The sequence below is a fragment of the Glossina fuscipes genome, unplaced genomic scaffold (assembly GCF_014805625.2).
Source record: "Glossina fuscipes isolate IAEA_lab_2018 unplaced genomic scaffold, Yale_Gfus_2 0, whole genome shotgun sequence".
In the NCBI taxonomy this organism is placed as follows: Eukaryota; Metazoa; Arthropoda; class Insecta; order Diptera; family Glossinidae; genus Glossina; species Glossina fuscipes.
The window spans coordinates 17,224,123-17,246,345 of NW_023998414.1; the positions used below are offsets into that span (position 1 = coordinate 17,224,123).

At 34.9% G+C, this 22,223-nt stretch overlaps 2 protein-coding genes across 2 annotated transcripts; both read left to right on the top strand.

The window, feature by feature from the left end:
• The first annotated feature begins 7,277 nt into the window (after positions 1 to 7,277).
• Positions 7,278 to 12,397, top strand: LOC119640655 (frizzled-4). Its single transcript, XM_038038848.1, has 3 exons — positions 7,278 to 9,401; positions 9,517 to 9,767; positions 10,622 to 12,397. Exons 1-3 carry the CDS (start codon positions 8,458 to 8,460, stop codon positions 11,392 to 11,394), a joined length of 1,968 nt encoding a protein of 655 aa, XP_037894776.1. The 5' UTR covers positions 7,278 to 8,457; the 3' UTR covers positions 11,395 to 12,397.
• A 5,567-nt stretch (positions 12,398 to 17,964) lies between these two features.
• LOC119635820 lies at positions 17,965 to 20,672 on the top strand. Its single transcript, XM_038030830.1, has 4 exons — positions 17,965 to 19,342; positions 19,404 to 19,905; positions 19,971 to 20,379; positions 20,438 to 20,672. Exons 1-4 carry the CDS (start codon positions 18,355 to 18,357, stop codon positions 20,582 to 20,584), a joined length of 2,046 nt encoding a protein of 681 aa, XP_037886758.1. The 5' UTR covers positions 17,965 to 18,354; the 3' UTR covers positions 20,585 to 20,672.
• Positions 20,673 to 22,223: the final 1,551 nt, after the last annotated feature.

Consider the following 22,223-nt stretch of genomic DNA (forward strand, 5'->3'; position numbering starts at 1 on the left):
AATCGGATTATCAAGATATATTGGCATTTTGGCCCAAGGACGGACACTATTGAAAATTTTTCCATTCGAACACTTTTTCAACCACTTTCCTCTGTAATGTTTTTGTTGTTTTGGTTTCTAATGCATTTTACAAAATTGTACTTGTTTAACTGAGGTGAGAAAGGGTGAAGTTAGGAAATCTACATGCGGGAACATTGGACGGACATGCTAAAGACGATAACCAGTAAACGGGCGGCTTACAGGCGATGGACAACGACTACCTTACATAAAACCGAAGAGAATGTGTTTCTTCAATTCTCTTCCGGTTTCACATTCTGTAATATCATCTGAGCTAGGCGGGAGTAAACTTTGATAGCCTCACCCCTGGAACAGATTACAGGCCTTAGCCAGATAGCCAGGGGATAAATTTTATAAAATATTTACATATTAAATTTGCCTTTCGAACCTTAGTTACTGGAGTTTTCACTAACTCGGCTTAACCTCGAAGTAATTAAATTTTCAACGCATTCTATCCTAGATGCTTCGATTTACGCCACTCTTTATGACTTTATGGCATTTTATTATTGTTATTACAATTTCCGACCACACCTTAATATATATTATTTTGTTTCAAGCATATTCTCATAAACACAGGCACAGGCACAGACACAGATTTACATGTACATCTGCAAACAATATGTGCTTGGGATCCAATTAAGTCAAATATATTAAAACTGGGAGAGAAAAATACACACGCACACCAATGTGTAATGTGCGCTGATGCATTTGTATATACTCATACATATCGTGCGTAATAAGTTTTAAAATATTTTGCCAAAAAACAACCAAAAATACTAACTATGTTCAATTTTAGTTGGATGAATACGAAAAGGAATAAATGTGTTAGATATACGCTCACATGTGTACACATACATAGATATTTACCTACTTTCGTGCGCGTCCTTCACACTTGTGCGTACACATCTGATGCTCTTGTTTCTCTAAATGTCACAACAAGCAAAAATTCTAATTTCAGAGTGCCAAACATATGGCCCCTGTGGCCCCCGCAGCCCCCATAGTTGTTTACAAACAAAATATACATAAAGAAAACAAATATATATTTACAATACATTCAAATTCTTGAAAATGAGATATCACTTATAAATTAAACAAGTAAGAAAATTATATTCGGTCGTGACCGTACCTTCTATACCCATCACCTAAACATGACAAAATAAGTAAAAGTGGTAAATTTTCATGCTCTCTGATATGGGGTGGGCGCGGCTGATATTTTCTATTTCCAAAACAAAATTGTTTGTCGTATAAACGTGTGCGTGTCGTAGGCGTTGTACGCGTGTCTTTGGAAAAGTTTAAGTCACTTCCAAATTTTTTTGCAAATTTCGCTAACGGCAAAATATCGACCATAAATAGCACACGGTTGTGTAGTGAGGCAGATGGACAGACAAACGGATGGACATGTTTATGTGCATTCCAAATTTTAAAGTGGCCTTTATGCTTCGTTTTGGACGTTGCAAACGGTTTAACGAAATGAATATAACCCACATCCTTCGATGATGGTATAAAAAAAGGGACGAACCCTAAGGTCTTCAAAAAAATAGATGTCATGTTAGGCCTCGCACGCAATATACTAAATATTTCACGAGCTCTCGGGGAGACGTCACCGTTTCTTATCTAAGTGCTTCCTATAACAGGGATATATATATAGCACGGAACGGGTCTACTGTGGTAAAGAGAAGTTTATTGCGGTTTGGGACGGGCTAGTCAGGATCACCATCCGAGATCATAAAAAGATCCTAAAGCAATGGTGATTCGGGTCCCGTGACGTAATCCTAAAGACTTTATAGAATACATGAAAGCAACACGGACAGTGGACGGGCTGCGTACTTATACTGGACCACATGCAGTTAAGAGAATCTCTTGCAATGCTTCGCTGGAAGGATGCCGTCAGAGGAGTACGTGATATAACGACGCGAATGCCTAGGATATGAGCGGCGATGGGTAATGACTCAGGGAGTATCGTGATGATTGTGGTAACCTTCAAACGTGCGAGCTGTAAATAATGAGTTGCAGATGAACGTCGCCCATTCCCCATAGTGAGTTTTTTCCAATTGTAGTGTGCCCCTAGCTGAGAGAGCGGCAGCCGCAATCCTCGCCGTTGTGTTAGCCGACATCACGACGTTAGGCTACTAGGGCAAGTACCTACGAATCCCATGTTAAGCCACTCTCGGATCGCTTGTACTTTGTTCGCCTTGGCTTCACTGTCAAGTGAACGGATCATTCCAAAAGCTCTTTAGATATTCTTTGCTACGTCATCACTTCTGAGAGTTTTGTTCTTATAACGGAAAGTGATTGCATTTTGAAGGCTGCTGACGAAAAAGCTGCGGACATGAACAAAGTTGCATATAGCTTACGCAACCTAATATCGACTCTGTTGGAGCATGCAACATGTAACATGCTACATGTAAGTGTTGTGTAACAGTTGGCCCACGTTTTAAAAGAAAGTTTGGCACGCATGTTACATATATTTTTTTAAAGCCACTAATGAGAAGCAGCAAAACAATGAGTTTCGCCGAAATTGCGTAGTAAACTACATTATTATCAAAGCTACTTGTATATTTAAATACATGAAAATTATTATGTGTGGCTGTGCACGCACGTGCGGTGGAACGATGTGCTTTAATCACAATCAGAAATAAGTATTTCAATTGGTTGGAAATTCATGTCTTCTCTGCTTATGCAAAATGGAATGAAATGTACGCTTAGTCACTTTCGCAGACTCTAGTCTAACTCTTTTACAAGTTCGAAGTAACTTGCGTTTGTGTGTGTGTTTATGCATAGATGTGTGTATATAATTTACCATAATACAGCAATAGTTTACCGATTCCGAATTTTATATACCTCCCATTTTTCATTTAAATGGTATATCTATGTATGTATATATACACATTTGCATATACATACATACGTGTACGAAGTGATGCATGCAATTGGGAAATGAATTCCTTATGAATGTTAATAATAAATCCCGATAATTTTTAAAAGAAGAGAAAAAATTTTAAGAAACTTCCTCTACTCAAACGGACTTAAACTATTTAGAGAATACAATAACAATAATAACAACTACTGCTTACCGAAGATTTACAAAGATTGAAATAATCGGTGAAGAAACTGAATTTGAAATCAAATGCCTAAGTAATGACACACAAACACCTACACCTATACATATACGCGAGTTTATGCGGAGCATTAAAATAAAAAAAAAATCTCACAACGTTACATAAATGATTTCATACAACACAATAACAATTAAGAGCCGTCTGCCTCATGAAAACATTGCCGTTTATTTTTCAATACTCGACGGGATGCGTCACATTGACATTCTTATATCGACGAACGTCATTTTGTTAACGACTTAATCGATTTAAACATGTCCGTCTGCCCACCCAGCTCCCTATTGATGCGTGTTCTATCTGGGGTAAACATGCTTCTGGCCTCATATGTGAAGATATCGGCTATGAATTTGGCAAAAATATTAGAATTTCTTGCACGTAGGGTCATGTTAAATCCGACGAATGACGTGTCTATGCATTACAGCGTACGCTGCCAAAAGCTTTGTTTTCAAAACCAAAAACAAAATCTCGTCTTTTGCTCGTAACGTTTAAGCACACAAAATTTTGCACGTAGATGATCCTACAGTGACTTTAGAAAGCCGAAAATGTAATCCACCTCGCCTATGCAATATGGAGTGATCGTATATAGAAAGACCTTCGACCTTCCTTTATGGGCGCGCTACTTAGCCAGTCCGCAGCCTTTTTGGGGGAAATTTTTAGATGTCAATGACAAATAATTGGGTCCAAACAACGAGACTTTCGATCTTTTTCGAGATTGCTTCAGCTTTTACTACAAACTTGCTTTTGCATAATTTCAACCCATTAAAAGTAATAAACTGTCGACTTGTCAGTCTGTTCGTATGTAGGTTTGCCAGCCTGTTGTTGTTGCCGGTCTACTATTTGTGCATTACCTGTTCTATCTGCTTGTTGGTCGCTCTATTTACCAGTTTGCCGTTTTGTTAATCTATTAATGTTTGTTGTTGTGACAATCTGTCAATCAACCCGCTTGTCACTTTATCGATGCATCAGTCTGTTCGATCTGCTCCTTTGTTGTTTCATGGGTTTCTTGACCTATCCATCTGTCAGTTTGACCGTTTGATCCGGTAACCCGTCAATTCGCCAAACTATCGATTTATTGTCTTAGTGATTTGTAAATTTCTCGATTTGACCGTTTGTCAGTTTTTTTATTTATCGCTTTGTCAATCTCCTCTGTCTCTGTTCCTCTGTCGTCAATCTGGCTCTTTTCTCTGTCTGCTTGAATATTCCCTTGCTACTGCTGCACTTGTACGGTTTTTTTCGGTGCTTTTTCTCAGTAGTTGGCATAGGAGGACAGAATCTTCGATTTTTTTATTAACAAATAAAATAATGGGCCAGAGCGCACCATTAAATCCCATACACAGCCCTGTAGATATTTAAAATGAGGCGTTATATGGGAAGCGGCCTGTAGGCTGAAGATAAGAAAACAAAATGGACAGACGCATAGGCAATCATAAATTGCAAACACGCTAGCGTAACAAATATCATCAAAATATCTCAAAAAGTAGGTCATGTGGGGCAGACAAGCTAACTCGATTCAAGAAGTAATTCAGAGTTGATCGGTATAATAAAGGGTGGGTCAACTCAAGTCCTTCTGACTTTTGCATACATTCGCAAAAACTGAATATAACACCTGTGGTGTAGAGTATAAAAATTTGAAATATAAACTTTAAGTAATGGATGGTCTAGAGCCGGGAAAACTATTTTTTTTTTAAATGAAGGTTTCGAAATGTTGCGCAACGAGGAAATAAACTATTTTGTTCTCTCAATTTTTATCATGGCTCTCATAAGAAAATAGAACGAAGATTCAAAGTTCGAGGATGCTGGATATTAATCCAATTTTTGTTAAAATGATAATAAACATTTATTAAAAATACTATTAAATTCTTTCATACCCAATGAACATGTATAACTCATACATAGGTAGTCATGTCCAATTCGCACTTTGAATTGTTAAAGGAAATTAAAACAATTGCATGGAAAATATTATGTCAACACTTACTTTCATCGTCAATCCACAACCTTATTTTAATATATAAAAATATTAAAGGCAATAGTTTTTCTTTTCGCCATATGTATTCGCTCCATATAGTTAATAAAATATAAAGTTCATACCACAAGTGTCTTGTTCTCTTCCGCCATTGCCAGTAAAATTCGATGTATATAGTGTTGTAGCAGTTGAACTGGAATCACTATCGGATCGATATCCACCATACGACGAACAGGTACGCCATCTATTGATTAATTTGGAAAGAGTTATTGTTGTCCTGCTATGATTTAGTATAAATTCGAACAGTTATCATTCGTTTCGTCTGATAAAATATAACCCATGTACATATACATAAGCATAACCCAAAAACGCACATATAATTTATTTCCGCTTTGGTTCGTTTCACCGCACGAAATGCAACGACATAGTTAATTTGTTTCATCATTTCATCGTCTTTTATATATTTTTGATACTTCAACAAAGAAATTCAGAGTAAAACGTCTATTCATCAGTGAGATTTTCCTTAATGTAAAAGAAACCCGCCAATATAAAACATACATCTCTGCGTATATTAGCTAACTAAGATCTGGCAGCATTTTTTTTACCGTTACAGGGACGTTATTAAACATATATTTAATTATTAAGAAACAAATTATTTTTAAAAAAACGGTGACACCGGAACCATTGCCATGAGGCTTCTTTAATCTAATGATCCTTGCAGCCGAAAAGGTTTTGATGCAAATTTGAATGTAAAGAAGAAAAAAAAAAAAAACGTTTAATCTTCATACCTTTATACTATGAACGTACGTAGAGGGTTTTAGAAAGCCTGAATTATGTGTGACTTCCTAGCATTTGATTGAAACAGCTCCGTCCTCGACTGAAAAAGAGTCAACCTCAGCAAAGTTTAAGTCCGATCCCAATAATAAGAATAAAACGTCAATGTGTCAACCCCAAAGGTAAAGTTATTCAATTTGAAATTTGGGTTTACATATAATATTATCTTATGAAGTATAAATATTCTGTATTTTCAATTTAAAATACTGCTTTAAAACCAAACATATAAGCAATTGTTTTCTTTTATTTAAAGGTGTCAGTAAAGTCCTTTGTGCTTCGTCTTTTAAACCCATTTTTTTAATCTTTAGTTCAATCACGCAATAATTGTACATTTATTGCTTACATAGCGATCTCATCATCTTGGCGTGGTATAAATCAAAAGTGCAAATCACGTAATTAATTAAATCAGATAATTAACCTTAAAATTTAACAGCGGTGATAATCAATTCTTCTTGTGCTTTTTTTCTTTTTGTTTTATTTGTAAAAAGTCGGCAAAGTTAGAGTCCCAACTCGCAAATAGGAATAACGACTCATTGTACTAGCCTCCTATGGCCTCTCGTTTTATTCACTTGCATAGAATATAACAGTTTGGTATAACGTTTTTCTAAGTTGGCAACATTGTATTTTGTTATAACAAATGTAGATTGGAAACGAGTTATACTTTGTTTACTCTGAGAGAAATTTCTTTGATTACTTGGCATCACTAGGAGTTCAGTTGGCATTGTTATTGTAAAATATTGTTTTGCTCAAGCCTTAGAAAGAGAGAAAGAAATAAAGAGGGAATCATCACTTTTTACCAAATATTGTGCTGGCATAAATATGCATATAAATCTAAACGTTTTCTCGATTTTTTTCAAAATTTCTTATTGCCAAAACTACGTAAATAAATATATATAAGTGTATATATATATATATATAATATATTAAACATGCAAATAATATGTTATTTGACATATTATATCGATAGCTTACAAGTGAAAATAAAGAGAAAAATTTTAATTTAGTTAAAACAAAGTTAATGAATGATGCAAAATGATTACATGAAATAACTATTAATTATTTGATGTGGTTGTATATAAAAATAAAATTTGATGAAATCAGAGTTAATTAATAAAAGCTATTCACTTTATATGAATTTAGTTTTTCAAAAGAGAAGATCGTTTTTGCCGTTGGTATTGATATTCGTATTTATGTTAGTGTTGGTGTTGGTGTCGTGTTGGTTGTACATTTCTTACTGTCAAATTCTTCTATTTTTAAAGAAGCAAGCAATAAACAAACAAAACGCACAGCAGAAAAGATTTTTATTTACATAAATCAGCAACCAGTGTAAACAAAAGATTTTATTATCGAATTTTTCAAAAAGATTCTATTTACAAATAATATCGTTCGTATGTGCGTGCATTCGTTTAAATGAAATAAAAGGCCTAGATAATAAATAAATGAAAGCTAGAAATAATTTTCATCGTCTTGTGGAATTTCTGTGCGCGATTTGTGCGATACATTTTCATTTCAAATAGTAGATAGATACATTTACATAAACGTACATATCGACATATAATACACACACACACACACACACACACACACACGCACGCACACATAAGTTTATATGTGAATCTGTTTAATTGGGTCTGGTAACGGGGGCAAGGGAAGTGATTACTTGTTTTCGACTGTAGTTTGCCTGTCTTGCCGTTGATCGTTGCTTGCAATCTGAATTAAACAAGAGGAATTTCCAAAAACAAAATTGGTTCGCCTGGTCGTTTGTTTATTGTTGGTTATTTACATCTTTTGCGACTGGTTAGTTAGTTCACTGGTCGGTTGAAAACTTTACAAAAAAGTCGACGGACCACTTTTGGCTTGAAACAAACAAACAAACCAACGACACTCACTAAGAAGAAGAAAAACAACAATGACTATTGCTACAGCCATAACAAGACTTCTAAAGCCGAGCAATTAAATTAGTTTTGGAAGTGACAAGGGAAGCGCGAGCACACGGTAGAAGTGAAGGAGAGTTAACGAGTTAACAAGACATAAACTGCACAAAACATTTCCTTACTTACACACACACACACACACACACACACACACACACACACGCATGCACGCACACTTGCTTACTCGTTATATTCGTATTGGGCTAAATAAAAAACTGTGGCAGACAATATTGATTGGAGGATACTTCTACTGTGTGCACTGTGCTTTATCTCGCGGTAAGGCAGAGGATAGTGCCAGAAATTTGCATATAACAAGGAAACTGGTTTTCACGTTTTTCGCTTGTTTGTGTTTTTTTATTTTGTATTTCGGACAATGAAAAGAGTAACAACATATAAACCCACCATAATTAGCAATGACGTGCAATGCTTACTAAAAAGTGTATTCGAAATTGTTCGGCTAACGATTAAATTGTGTTAAGCGTAAGCGTTGCTTTTCTTATTGCATTTATATTTGAATTGCTCTCCATTCGCGATAATACCTTTGACGAAAATAATGTTCACTTGGTATGTTCTTTTTGAAATGTTGCTCTTGATTGTTCCTATTTGCCGGACCGATTTCGCCTTGAGACAATGTGAACCCATTCGTATTGAAATGTGCCGAAACATTGGATACAATGAAACCTCGATGCCCAATTTAGTTGGGAATGAATTGCAGAGTGAAGTTGAGTACACGCTTCAAACGTTCTCGCCATTAATTGAGTATGTGTGCAGTTCGCAATTAAAATTGTTTCTTTGCGCCACATATGTGCCCATGTGTACACCTAAGGTAACGGAAGCAATAGGTCCTTGTCGTTCACTTTGCGAAAGTGTACGTGCACGATGCTATCCAGTTTTGCAAGGTTTCGGATTTCCATGGCCTCCGGCGTTAGATTGCAGTCTTTTCCCGAAAGAAAACAATCAAGAAACCATGTGCATGGAAGGACCAGGGGAAATTTTGGACGAACCCGCAAGTCTCGATCTGTATCCGGGCTTAACCAATGCGAAACAACCCACCGAAGCACCCAGCCTCGAATGTCCAGGTTTGTCGAAACTATACGTAAAATTGCATCGTTCGGGCCGATGCGCCCCGCTATGCGAAGCCGATATACTGTTCAATCAAAATGAAAAACATATTGCCGAGGTATGGACGCACACCTGGACGTATGCAGCCCTGGGCATAGCCATACCAGCAATTCTTTGTGTTATAATCGGTTCAGATTCTAAATCTAAACCGGAAATGAATAAAGACACGAAAGTGCTTAGTCCGGTTATGTGGTGTCATACAATGGTAGCAATTGGATGGACGGTACGCTTCGTAGCTGGCCGTACTGCTACGTCCTGCGGCTTTGATCCTCAGCTTCCCAATGTCTCGTTGCTCCTAATCGATGGTCTTTCCAACGTCATCTGTGCCACAACGTTCATACTGCGCTACTACTTTGGAATGGCTGCTTGTGCTTGGTACGTAAATGCCAGATTTTTTCTTTTTCGTTCCTTTAAGTTCTGCTTGCTAATCATGTCGATATAGAATTCTTGCAAGACTGTCTACAAGATTGCGTTGTTCTCGTTTTTCCAGGTGGGCCATTTTATGCATGGGATGGCATCGCGATGTGCGACGTCAAAGCCCAGACTCCCAAGGACATATAACCTTAGGGAGTATTTATTCGGCAAAGAGTGCCACCAAGTCGGGTCGCGCTTGCACAAATTCTAAACTAGAATCGAACATAACCGGAAGTACTTTGGCCCGATTTTTAGCTTGGGGCTTACCCGCATTTCAAACTGCCGCTGTTATCGTTGCTCGCATGGTGGATGCCGATGAATTGCTGGGTAAGCTTTATTGTTTACCGGAATAAACCTTAGATTACGAAAAAACTGTGCTTGCTATACAAGAAGAAAAACCAAGATTTCATTTAGAAAAGTCTATCAAAAAAAAACAAAAGAAAAAAACCCTAGTATTAGCAAAGTTCCCTAAGTGAAAAATATCCTTCAGAGAATGACTGCAGTCTTATCATTTTCTAATATTTTTCCACGAGTATATTGAGTTTGTGCCAATGTATGCAACGCTCAGAAGGACGGGAGATAAAGCCTCTCTTTATTACGCAGAACGATTCGCAATCACTTTCTGGATTGTCCTAAGTGTGTCTGTCCGTCTGTTTTGTTTTCTTGTCTCAAACATACACAAGTCACAAGTTTTCAAATATTTTGATACAATTGGATACACCGACATGTTTTGGCCCAAGGACGAACTCTATTGAAAATGGTTCGGATCGGACGATCTTTTCGACAACTTCCCATATAAAACTGTATTTTGAAAGCTCATTCTATGAATAACTATATTCAACACAATGGTGCGCCGCGTCCCAATGCAGTGTTTTAACTTGCCCTTTTTCCTAACACAGGGTTCGCTTAATAACTTCCTCTTCTTCTATCCGAAAAAAGTTGTTAAAAGAAAAAGTTGTTTTGTTTTTAGACTTTTTAGGCAATGGTTTACGCGTTTAACGAATATGAAATATTTGTGTGAATTTTTGGGCTTCTGAACAGTTCGTAGTATTTCGTATATTGATCTATCAATTTCGTGCAGGAGTGAAAAGCGCAAAAATTCGACGAGTATCGGATAAGAGAGGAGCTTAGATATTATTCAGAAAGAAGAAAACACACAATAATCCTTATTTAAATTTCAGGGGCTTGTTTCGTAGGCAACCAGTCAGATAAGGGCTTGCAGATATTAGTGGCCACCCCATTGTTTTGCTACTGGATTTTCGGTTCAATGAATTTGTCGTCTGGCTTTTTAGTTCATCGACGTAACAAAGATGTGTTGCAAAACGTCAACTGTCCATCATATCAAACCGTGTTACAAAAGAAGGCTAGAATACCGGGAGTATTTCTTTTTATCTACTGTATTCCATATGCCCTGCTGTTACTAGCCGTCATTTACGAGTTTGCGAACACTGACGTTTGGCTAAATTTGTCGCCCTACGTCACGTCCTCGTCGTCTACGAAACTTATTAGTATGCAAACCGGAACACCAATATGGCCGTTTTTAATGAAAACTTTCATGGAACTAATGCTTGGAATAACATGCTCTGCTTGGATTTTAGGCCCCAAAATATCGACTTTATACAAACGCCAAATGAATTTCCCACCTATTAAGCAACAGAATAATAATCCTGTAAGTATGCTGCACTTAATGATGAACACCAGCAATCACAACAGCCGAGCAGCGAATAAAGCTTGCAGTAATGCCTCATATCAATCGGTACGACAAATGCGACCGCATTCATCGTCTCCCATAAAGCAACAGCACTCTACCGGCGCGATATTTATGAATCATATGACAAACTATTCTTTAAGTCGCACGATGGTGCAGACGACCGGCACACGTTTCACTTTGCCAAACAAGTGCAGAACGAATAATCAATCGTCCCAACGGTACGGAGACGAAACAATTTTGTAAAAATCAATTTTCGCAGCTATTGTCGACTAACACAGCTATGATTGATAATACCTACCACCGGAATAGGAGGAGAAGATACAATCTTATTGTATGCTCGTCATTCTGTTTGTAATATTGTACTTTGCAAAAGCGCAAAAAAATCTCACTCGCGGACTTTGATTCTTTGGTTAAAATTTCTCATTGAAACGTTGAAACTTAACACCAATTGGAGCAATCGCACGTACTAATTAAAAGGAAAACTCTACTTAAACTTGAGCGGGACCGCTAAGAAAGAAAGGGTACAAATAAAAATTTTACGTGATTATGCTTGCGCGTCGAACAAAAGGGAAATTCTTCAAATCTTTTGCTTAATTTACCCGATGTACGTGTGTGTGTGTGTGTGTGTGTGTGTGTGTGTGTGTGTGTGCGTGGTAGGTAGTCAAGATTCGTCTCAAGGCGAATACGGTTTCCTTCCTTGGTTTATATTAACTTTTATATTCAAGTATATATATATGTATTTAACAATAAGACTGTGATATATGTATGCATCAATGTATGTTGTAGTATTTCTTCAATTCCTAAATAATTCATACAAATATTATTGTATGCGTTTTATTAAATATCTCTTACAAGAAGCTTAGCAAAGTGTACTTAATCTATTAATTTTATTTTTTATTTTTTTTTTTTTTTTTATATACACATATATGTCAAATGTATTTATAAATGCAACAAAGTACCGCTTGAATGTGCCATTAGCTTGTAAGTGGAAATTATATTTCTTCGTTTGTTTTTTGTTTTCATTTTCGCTTTTATTTTTATTATTATTATTATTATTTTTTTTCTACATTTACTTAACACTCAGGAGTTCTTTTCCTACACACTCGCTTATACAACTGTTGTATAACTGAAGTAAACTGTTACGCTGCATATCTAACTATATAGCATTTGTATTATCCGCTTCGTTTCATCAATTACAAATGTTTCCCTTATGTTATTCCTCTGACAAAAAAAAAAAAAAAAACAAAAAAAACAAAAAAAAAATGTAATTGTTTATTAAAAAAATTTTATTTACATATGTATATGTGTGTGTATGATTTTGCTTACATAAGTTTGTAATAAAAATGATAATATTGGCAAGGAAAACAATCGCAATGACATCAAGGAGAATAATTTCTTTGGTAAGTAAGTACGTATCCACTTATGAGTAGCTCAACTCAACTTAGCCACGCTGCGTCGATCTGAATAACTGGTAGTTGGAAGACGTCATGTCTCATGAACACGCTGGGTAGGGCAGAAGTTTCCACTCGAGCTGCAACAATGTGTCCTAGACAAACCTTGCAACAAGTGCCTAAAAAATGACATTTTCAGTCATAAGCCTTTGAACGTGTTTGGGTGAAGCAACAAGTGGGCAAAATTGGCCGTTAAAACCAAAACCGCGAATTAGGATATGATGGAGCAGCACCTCCTGTGACTGTGTTTGCTGGACTTCGACAGCAGATTTTTTCAAATAAACACCAAAAATAATGAATTTGGAAGATGAAGAATTTTGAGCGCTCCATAATTAGCGTCAGCGTAACCTGAGTAAATCAATAATATTAAATGGACCTGTTATTTTAGGCAGAGGAAAATCAAAATCATCAAATTCAAGTGCTATGTACCCTGGTATTTCCCATTTCTTTATCATTTTTATCTGTAGAAATCGCTGATCAAAATTTTTGCAAACACCTAGTAATAATAATAATAACAAATTCAAATAAATAGTTTTGTCATATTAAATAAGAACAATTCAGGTGAATGACTGCGTATGTATGAGAAGAATTGTTTTAAAAAAATGGCTGAACAATTTTTCTAAAATTATTTCAAATTAAAATATATGCCCACCCATACCAACAGTTTGTTTGTATATTTTAATTCTAAAGTAAAACTTATCTCTCTTATAGCATTATGCTTTAAGGTCTCTCCTTACTAACATTAGTCGGCCTATTAAAAACTCTTAGCTTTTTTTTTTCAATTTATTGCCACAACAACCAACCAACGCTATAACTCTCAACTTTTCTGGTTTTGCCACACGCCTATCGTGAACGTCCGCAAATAGTCGATTTTCAAAAATCGACGGACATAGGTATATGTACTGATGCTGTGATCGGTCACTAGCCATAAAAGAAAACAACGTATTTTCTTGTTATAGAGAGTCTTCGACTTTATTGATCGATATTTTTATCGATGATAGATATAGAATAAAAAAACGACGCCAATAACAATTTTCTTATAAAGCGAAATTGTTCAAAATTCCACTCATGCCACAAACCAAAAAATTCCTTGTGATCTGTGTTGACTTAATTGCGGTAATTATCTTAAAAATTGAATAATTGATTGAATGTTTTTATAATAAAAATTATCAGATAGCTTGATAACGTTTTTAAATTAAAAAGACGCACAGCTTCATTATTAAAAAGTAAATGTGGAAAAGTTCGAGCCGCCAAGAGACACTGGACAATAAATTCAAAAATAGCGAATGAAAGTTCATCGGATTCTTATCTAATCGACATTTATTCGACATTTATTCGGTATTAAAGCAGTACAGTGAGCCACGGCCCACCACCAAATACCATACATCATCTCGCTTAATACAATTTTATGCAAATATGGTGTTATATAGGAACTGGTCGAAAAAGTGGTCCGATCTGAACCATTATCAATAGCGTTTGTCCTTAAGCAAAAACATGTAAGTTTACCAAATTTCATCAAAATATCTCAAAAATTGCGATCTGCAAGTTGATTATAAAAAAACTACACGGACGAACGAACAAACGAGCAGATAAGCTTAAATCGAAACGAAATGGCGACCTGCAGATCGGACATAGACGAACAGAGAACCTTAGATCAACTCAGAAAATGATTCTGAATTGATTGGCATAATAAAAGTTGGATCTATCTCAAGTTCTTCTGAATGTTGTCTATATCGGCACAAACTCACCACAAACTTACACAAGAAGTGGTATAGGGCATCAAAACGAGAAGATTTATTCACATTCGGAATTTCCCATATGAGAGCATATAATTTCTGTCCACATAAAAATTTGCTTCACATTTTTTACAAAGAAAGTGAAAGTTTGGCAACCCCCTCGAATAATTCTTGATTTCCGTGCTTTATCTGGCCGTGCATTTTACACATCAAGGCAATCGATAAATAAAAATTGAAGGAGATATTTGTACGGTAAGTTCGAGAAGCACAGTTTCGAGATGGTTTTGGACGCTTCTATTCTATTCCTTACATTTGTACCGTTTATTATACCCATCACCGACGCATAAGCGATATACTCATTTTGTCAAGACGTTTGCAAAGCCCAGAAGGAAACTTCAGAGACCCCACAGTGTAAATATATTCTTGATCAGCATCAAATTCTGAATCGACTTAGGTATGTCCGTCCGTCCTTCTGTGGTGGCAAAAATGCAGCTAGCAACTTCACTTTGGCACAAACATTGGAAGGGTTGGTTTTGAAAGCGAGCCAAATCGGTCGGAGTGCACGCCCACAACACAACCTAAATTATTTTCCAAAAGAAATAAAAGGTGGTTTCTTTGCTCGTTACTCATAAACTGTAGCAGATAAATGTACAAAAATTTTAACGTATATTCTATGGACGATGCTAGAGAAATGGGAAAAATTGGCCACCTCTAATCAATAGTCTAATCAAATAGTGTATCAAAATTGAATTTTTTTTCAATACCATAATGAGGCGCAGGAACAAGTTTCAAAAGCACAATAAAGTATATAAATTCATGGGCGCTTTCAAATTTGGAGTGCACTTAAGCAAGTCCGTCTATTCGTTTGTCCATTTGTCCGTCTTGGCAATTGTGTAGTTTATGTGGTAAAAATTGCACTGTTAGCGAAAATTGACATGTCACCTAGAGATTTGTAAAAGTATTTGCAAGTGAACTAAACTTTTCAAAGGACATGCGTGAAATCGCCTCAAAATCTGATGACTCTACAAAACTAATCTTAACTTTGTTAAATTTCACATCTACAATATGGTAAATATTGATCAATCCAAATTTAGTTCACGTACTTATGTCCTTTCTTGTTTAACAGAACCGACAGATAATATTACGATTTGAAATGGAAATGGAAATATATATGATTCGCTTTAAGGCAACTGCAACTATTTTTCCCAAATACTTAAAAACGACTCAACAACTAAAAGTGGGCAACAAAAAAATATAAAAATAAAACAAATAAATAAAATGTGTTTTATTAATGAACGTAAACCGTCTGTAAATATAGTATTTGCATGTAGATGTGATAATGTTAGTGTAACTATTAAACAAAAAAAAAAAAAATTTAATAAATAAATAAATAAATACAAAATAAACAAATTAGAAAACTGAAGTGGAACTGATTTAAAAGTCTCTTTCGTTTGTTATATTAAAAATATTAATTAAGTCGAAAGAAAGAAAAAAAAAATAAATAAATAAATCAATAATGATAACAATAAAAATAATAATAATAATAATAATAATAATAATAATAATAAATACAACTATCACAGATTTGGCTCAATAAATTATCATTAAATATTGCAGGTAGATAAGAAGACTCAATTATAGATGCAGTGTAAGAAAAATACGAATGCATTCGAATTTCATAATCGACTGTAACGTTCTATGTGCTTTGTACACATTTATATACTATACATACACAGATACATATATTTGCAAAGACAAACACTTATGCATACTTAGGAGAGAATTTCTTTAGAATAAGTAATTGTGTAACTTTTGTGTTTATGTTAATTTAAGAGAGAAAAAGAAAATTTGTAATCGAACTAAAAAGCCGAAAATCATGAATAAAGATGAAACTTCCCAGAAATTTCCAAAACCAAGTTACAATCAGCATTTAACGGAAACTTATTACTTATTTACCAATGCCAAAAAAGAAGAAGACGAAGAAGGAAAGGAAAAAGAGGAAAGAGAAAAAAATAGGCAGATGGAAGTGGCTGTGTGCCCGACCGGTAACTGCTATGCTTTTAATGACTGAGCACTTCACACTACAACTACGACCAAAGGAAGCTCTACCGCATTTGAGATTTAAACGCACGAACAAGGCTCTTGCCCACTTGCCTCCTCAGGTGGATATAATAAATACGAAAACTTTATGCGGTTGCGGCCAAATTGTCTTCACTCACCCACCAACTAGAACTCAAGAAAAAAGAAAAACTCGAAGAAAATAAAACAAATAAGGAAACTATATTTTACACTTAAAAAAGGGCTAAAAAAGGAAGGAAAAGACCTAAACATTTACATTCTATAAACATGCTTCGACGCAATGGATTTTTTCTATTTTCAAAACAAAAGTAGAGATTTATATGGTCTATGGGTCGTATTTTATGAATACAACAATAAGCAAAAAAACAGGGAAAGCAATGATGTTCACAGTTTTTGTTACAAAGACTTGTGGGTATTGTAGACGCATCCTTTGAACTGTTTGGGTCATTTTCAAATTTTTTCGCAGGTTTATAAGCACTATCTTGCGAACCGAACAATGTTCACCACACATACTATACAGTTGCATATACAGTCAAATGAACAAATTAATGTACAAACATGCTTAGGTGCATTCCGAAATTGAAACTGGCCAAGAATTTATATATCTTCGGGGGTTTTGGAATCTTGCTTCTGTGCGTTATAAAAGTTAAAAAAAAAAAAGGATGAGTTTTTGATACAATATAAAATTGAGTAGGTGTGCCCGATTTTTTTCATTTTTATACAGCGTTGCCCATAGAATATACGGCCGAATTTCTGCAGTATTATCTGCCGTGGTTTATAAACAATGAGCAAAATATCAATTTTTTTATTCCTTTGAAAAAACGGATGTGTTCAGTTTACGTAGTATTTTGGGCGTGTTCTTCGAACGATTCGATCCATTTTCTATACCCAGCGGCGTGCGAGAGCTTCCAATGGTTTTGCCAAAATTAAGGTCTTTGAAAGCTTGAGCTGGGCTTTTGTCTAATAAGTCTTGCAATTTATTGTCTTTGAACTTTTTTGTCTTCCTGTTGGTTCCTTGTCATTCACATCAAAATATACACTTTGAAACCGCTGCAACCAAAATCGACAATTGGACTATGATGGAACAGCATCACCGTAAGTTTCTAAAAATGTCCGATGGGCTTTGGCAGCAAATTCCTTCATATTAAACAACAAAAATAATGAATGTCTGTGTAATTGAGAATTCGTAGAATGCAGAAGAGCCAGTTGCCCTACGAGATAAACCGAAAACATTATGTCCGGGCAAACACTATGTAGAATGCGCTACAAAATACAAAAAAATGCTCTAGATATGTAAAATAAATTAGACATTCAAGCTACCATAAAGCCCCTAAAATATCAAATTATAACATCTGGGCTTGTATTTGTAAATTTAATGTAATAAAACTGCTGCCTCTTCATACCTAATAGCGGAAATTTAATGTCTGTCAATTCGTTTTCTTCTATCACGCAATAAAAAATATATCAAACATGACATTATAAAAATTTGATGCAAGCCAAATGTAACATCCCTGTTATTTTATGGTTTTTTATTTGTTTACATATTCTGTCTCTCCGTACCAGCCTCCATTCTTAATTACACAAATGTGTAAAACTTGCAACAGTTTTCTGTAAATAGCGTAAGGAGTCGTTTTGCTGTTTAGGATTTAATTTGAAAAAGCATTTAGAAAGTAAAGCAAAATTGCTTATGTTCTTACACACTCTTTAAAATTTACTGGAAACATGTGATAGCAGCTTATAATCACATCCAGTTGTTTTTATAACACGTGCGTTTATCAAAAAATTTCAATCATATCGGAGCAGACGGACATAGGATTGTCGACGAATTTCTGAGATAAAGAAAGTTATAAATGAAAATTTAAGAGGTCTCCAGCTCTGCCGTTGAAAGGTGTAATTTTTACCAAACATCAAGTGATATTTTCTGTATAGAGAAGACAATGGAATCATTAAAATTCACTCAGCTGGCTGTGGGAGAATTCAAGCTAGACGCTTTAGCAGATTTTTGCTTAAGTGCTTTGGATAACTGCATTGCTATAGTAGGTTCCTCCACTGACTTTTACGTAATGGAAATGGTTAAAGATCGTTCTGCCAATATATCCTTACCATATCGTGTTAAATTTGCTAACATACCGCAAAAACGACCGTTTGCACCTTTGCTAAAGCCTTTAAGCCTAAGCCACATGTATGAGCATTCAAATACACAAGAAAGTCAAGAATTAGCTTTAGATGCAATTTATGTCAGTGAGTGCTCATTAGATCCGCCTAAAGCTCGTGTGCTGCAGGCGGAATGGATACCGAATCGGGTGCCGCCCACATGTACAGTACTCACGACTTATGGCGCTTGTGAACTATATGTGCAAACAAATATATCGCAGGAATGGCTACCAGTGAATACGAATTTGTTCAGTATTCTGCTTGAACATAAATTTCCCATTACTAAGACTCTCACGGACATCAGAAAGTTTGAGAAACTACGCGAATATATCAATTATTATTTAATAACTAGTTTTTGCTGGGATCATGCTGAGCATATCATTTATTTGGGAACTGCGGCCGGTTATATTATATCATTAAAATTTGACGAGTCCTTAATTGAATTCACAAAGCATATGCAGATAAAAACTACATTGGCAAAAATCACATATTTAACAAATTATAAAAATTTGTTATTAGCTTGTTGTGTGCAAGGAACCATAAAGTTATTTAAAATTGATCGTGAAAATGTAAATATTAAGGAGGTTGAATGTTTATGGAGTCGTAAAGATCGCATGACCTGTCGTAAGGCTTTTATTAGATTTAATCCATCACTAAATTCGTATATTGTTGTATTTTGCAAATCGGCACACATATTAGTTTATCGTTTAACAACGCAGGGGCTATTGCAGAGCAGTGCGTCTGCTTACGTAAATGGCATTAAAATAACTGGTCGGTAACTCAAATTCAATCAAAATATCAATTATTAATACGTTTTTTATATCTACTTCAGGTATTGAAGTGTTAAATGACATGGAATACATCATAACCACAATAGTTGGCCATATAAAATGCATACGTATATCGTGTCCTTCTTCAGAGGAACTTAAAATCGACGAAGATTTTATACAGCATAATTTTGATACTACGAATATGCAAATTTTAGGTATTTGTTGTTCTAAAAATCGATGCCTCTGGTCTGTAATGTTATTTCGTAATAAAGAATACTTACACAACTCGAAATATACGAATGCCACAGCGTTTCTTAACGTCGTTAAATTAAATAATCAAGATGCGCTTATACGTTTACGTAACGTGAATATTAAAATAATGGACGATGTACAAGATTTGATAATGACAATAGGTTTGGATATTTTCAACAATATGGAAATGGATAAATATAACGAATTTTTCAATATTGGACAAATTAAAATGCCGAAAATCCTTAATGACGCGTTCTTGCAGAAAATGCAAATAAAATTATTTATAACACGTAATGTAGCTAAACATCAGAGGTATGTAAAGCTGTTAATTACAATAATAATAATAGATATAAACGTAAGTGATTCGAAATTTTCAGACTTAAATTCCGAACATATAAAAGTCACACCTCGATAGAGTTAGACTTTTTGGAGCCAGCAGTGCAAAGTTTACATATCCTTTCACGTCTAGAGTACTTACAAGAATACCGAAAAGCTTCCACTCTTAGCAGTTTTCAGCAACTATCAATTGCTTGTATGCAAAACAAACTGCAATTTTTATTAAGCACTTTAAAGGACAACATAAATGAAGAGAATTCTTTCAGTGAGACCACAGAGAACTTCCTTAAAGCAGTCAACCAACACTTAAATGAGTGCAGTTTCGATTTAAGTGCCTTACATTACAAAAAAGAACATTGCAATGTGTGCAACGAAACAATTAACATGAATATATTTAATAAATGCTCTAAACAACATGTTATACAGAGATGTTCGGTATCTCAGACACAAGTTGGTTATCTTACATATCTTTCGTGAAGCTTTTCCAATATCTATAATCTATTTGCAGTTACCTCTATTTCAAAAATGTTATTGCCCACAATGTTATGCTTTGGCTTCAAGTTTGGAGAATCAGCTATTGAAAGAGTTGTTCGGTGGCCATGAGATGTTAAAGTGTACGTTTTGCAGATTTCTTCTCACAGAGGATACTTATTAACGTATTTTTTTCATAGTTCATGAAAACGTAAGGTGTTAGTAACGCAAATGTATAAAGAAATTTCGAAAATTTATCCGTAATGCATGAATTTTTTTTTAGAAAATTGTTATATATTGTTTACTTTTTTTTTCTTTTTTTATTATCAACAATCAGATTAATATTTATAAAAAATTCCTGTTTCCTTCCTTTATGATTCTAAAGATAGTTTCTTTAATTCTTTGTGCCGGGACGTTGTACACGTAATATATCACTTAACATTTTACCGGTTTTAGTACTGCGCTTATAAATTAGTTTGCTAGACTATCCCGGTTATATCTAAAAAGACTGGCTAAGCTTTCACCCAGATGATGACGAATGTTCAGTATTTCTATAGGTCCATTTGATGAGTATAATATTTGAACCATTTCATTGGTAATAAAATATTCTGCGTTATGGAAAATAAATTAAATTTTAGATTTTAACCAATGTAGATTTGAAAATTTTCGATTCATATCAATTAGAAAGAATATGATTTATATGTATCATGTAATATGGAATAACTTTTTTTTAATTACATTTGCGATACATGAGAGTGATTTTCTAAAATATACCGCAGCCACAAAAGACATCAGAAATATATCGCCCACAACGTCTGCAAATTTTTATGTCCGTGATTTTGGAATCGATTTGAACATGTCTGCTAGTGCTAAATTCCAAAGTCTTAACCAAAGATCTAAGCTTCACATACATGCCACTGTTGTTTTGCACCCTCTATTTTTACCCGAATTTGAAATAACACAGTTATTCTATGGGAAAAAATACACTTTTTTGCACAAATCTTCTATTTTGACATGAAACAAAAAAAAATTATTTTTAAATGTAATTTTGACAGTTTATACATGCACCAATAAAGTACAATTGCGGCCATACTGTGGTCAGAAGTGGGTCGAATTATGCCCACACATGTGCTAATAGCTAGGCGTTCTAAGGGGAATACCCGAATTTTATAATCATTCTTCATTTGAATTGACAGTCGTCCTAGACAAACCCGACATATCTACTGCTGGTAGCATTTGAACCAGCTCGTAATAAACATGCAGCTATGAATTGTTGCGCAAAGGGTTTTCATTCCTAATTAAAATTGTTGCACTTAAGGGCGGAATTTTCATTGTACACTAATTTTAGTTTGTTTCATATAGTAAAAATGAATGGTATTTCGCTTTACAAAAATGTAAAGAGATTTCATTACTTTTTTGCATGGTTTTTTGAAAAAGTATATAGAGTTTTTCATTTTACACTATTTTTTAAAGTTGTGGAATATATCACTAAATTTACGCTTGTATTTTTTTACAAGATTTGTTTTGCGCGGTTTCCTGAGTAATGTATCTACAAGAGTTCCTTGTATGTATATTAGTATGCAAATATGACTCCGCCTTCTTTTTTCCCTTACAATAAAACACATTTGCTTGTTTAAAAAATAAAATAATTATTTATTAAAAACACGACCCATCTGCAGCTACAATTGTCGTTCATCTTTCAATCAATATACGGATTGCTCATAAAGAGTACACCCAGTCTTTGGTGATCCAGTCGTTAAGTCAACTTGCGAATTCTCTGAATGGATTATAAAATGCGCGTACGGCGAGTGAGGCAACACTTC

Excerpts from the sequence above, each read along its gene's own strand:
- LOC119640655 (XM_038038848.1), top strand. The coding sequence starts at position 8,458 with ATGTTCACTTGGTATGTTCTTTTTGAAATGTTGCTCTTGATTGTTCCT. Across the intron at positions 9,402-9,516 it reads GGAATGGCTGCTTGTGCTTG|GTGGGCCATTTTATGCATGG; the intron begins GTACGTAAATGC and ends TCGTTTTTCCAG. Across the intron at positions 9,768-10,621 it reads GGATGCCGATGAATTGCTGG|GGGCTTGTTTCGTAGGCAAC; the intron begins GTAAGCTTTATT and ends TTTAAATTTCAG.
- LOC119635820 (XM_038030830.1), top strand. The coding sequence starts at position 18,355 with ATGGAATCATTAAAATTCACTCAGCTGGCTGTGGGAGAATTCAAGCTA. Across the intron at positions 19,906-19,970 it reads AATGTAGCTAAACATCAGAG|ACTTAAATTCCGAACATATA; the intron begins GTATGTAAAGCT and ends CGAAATTTTCAG. Across the intron at positions 20,380-20,437 it reads GTTCGGTATCTCAGACACAA|TTACCTCTATTTCAAAAATG; the intron begins GTTGGTTATCTT and ends ATCTATTTGCAG.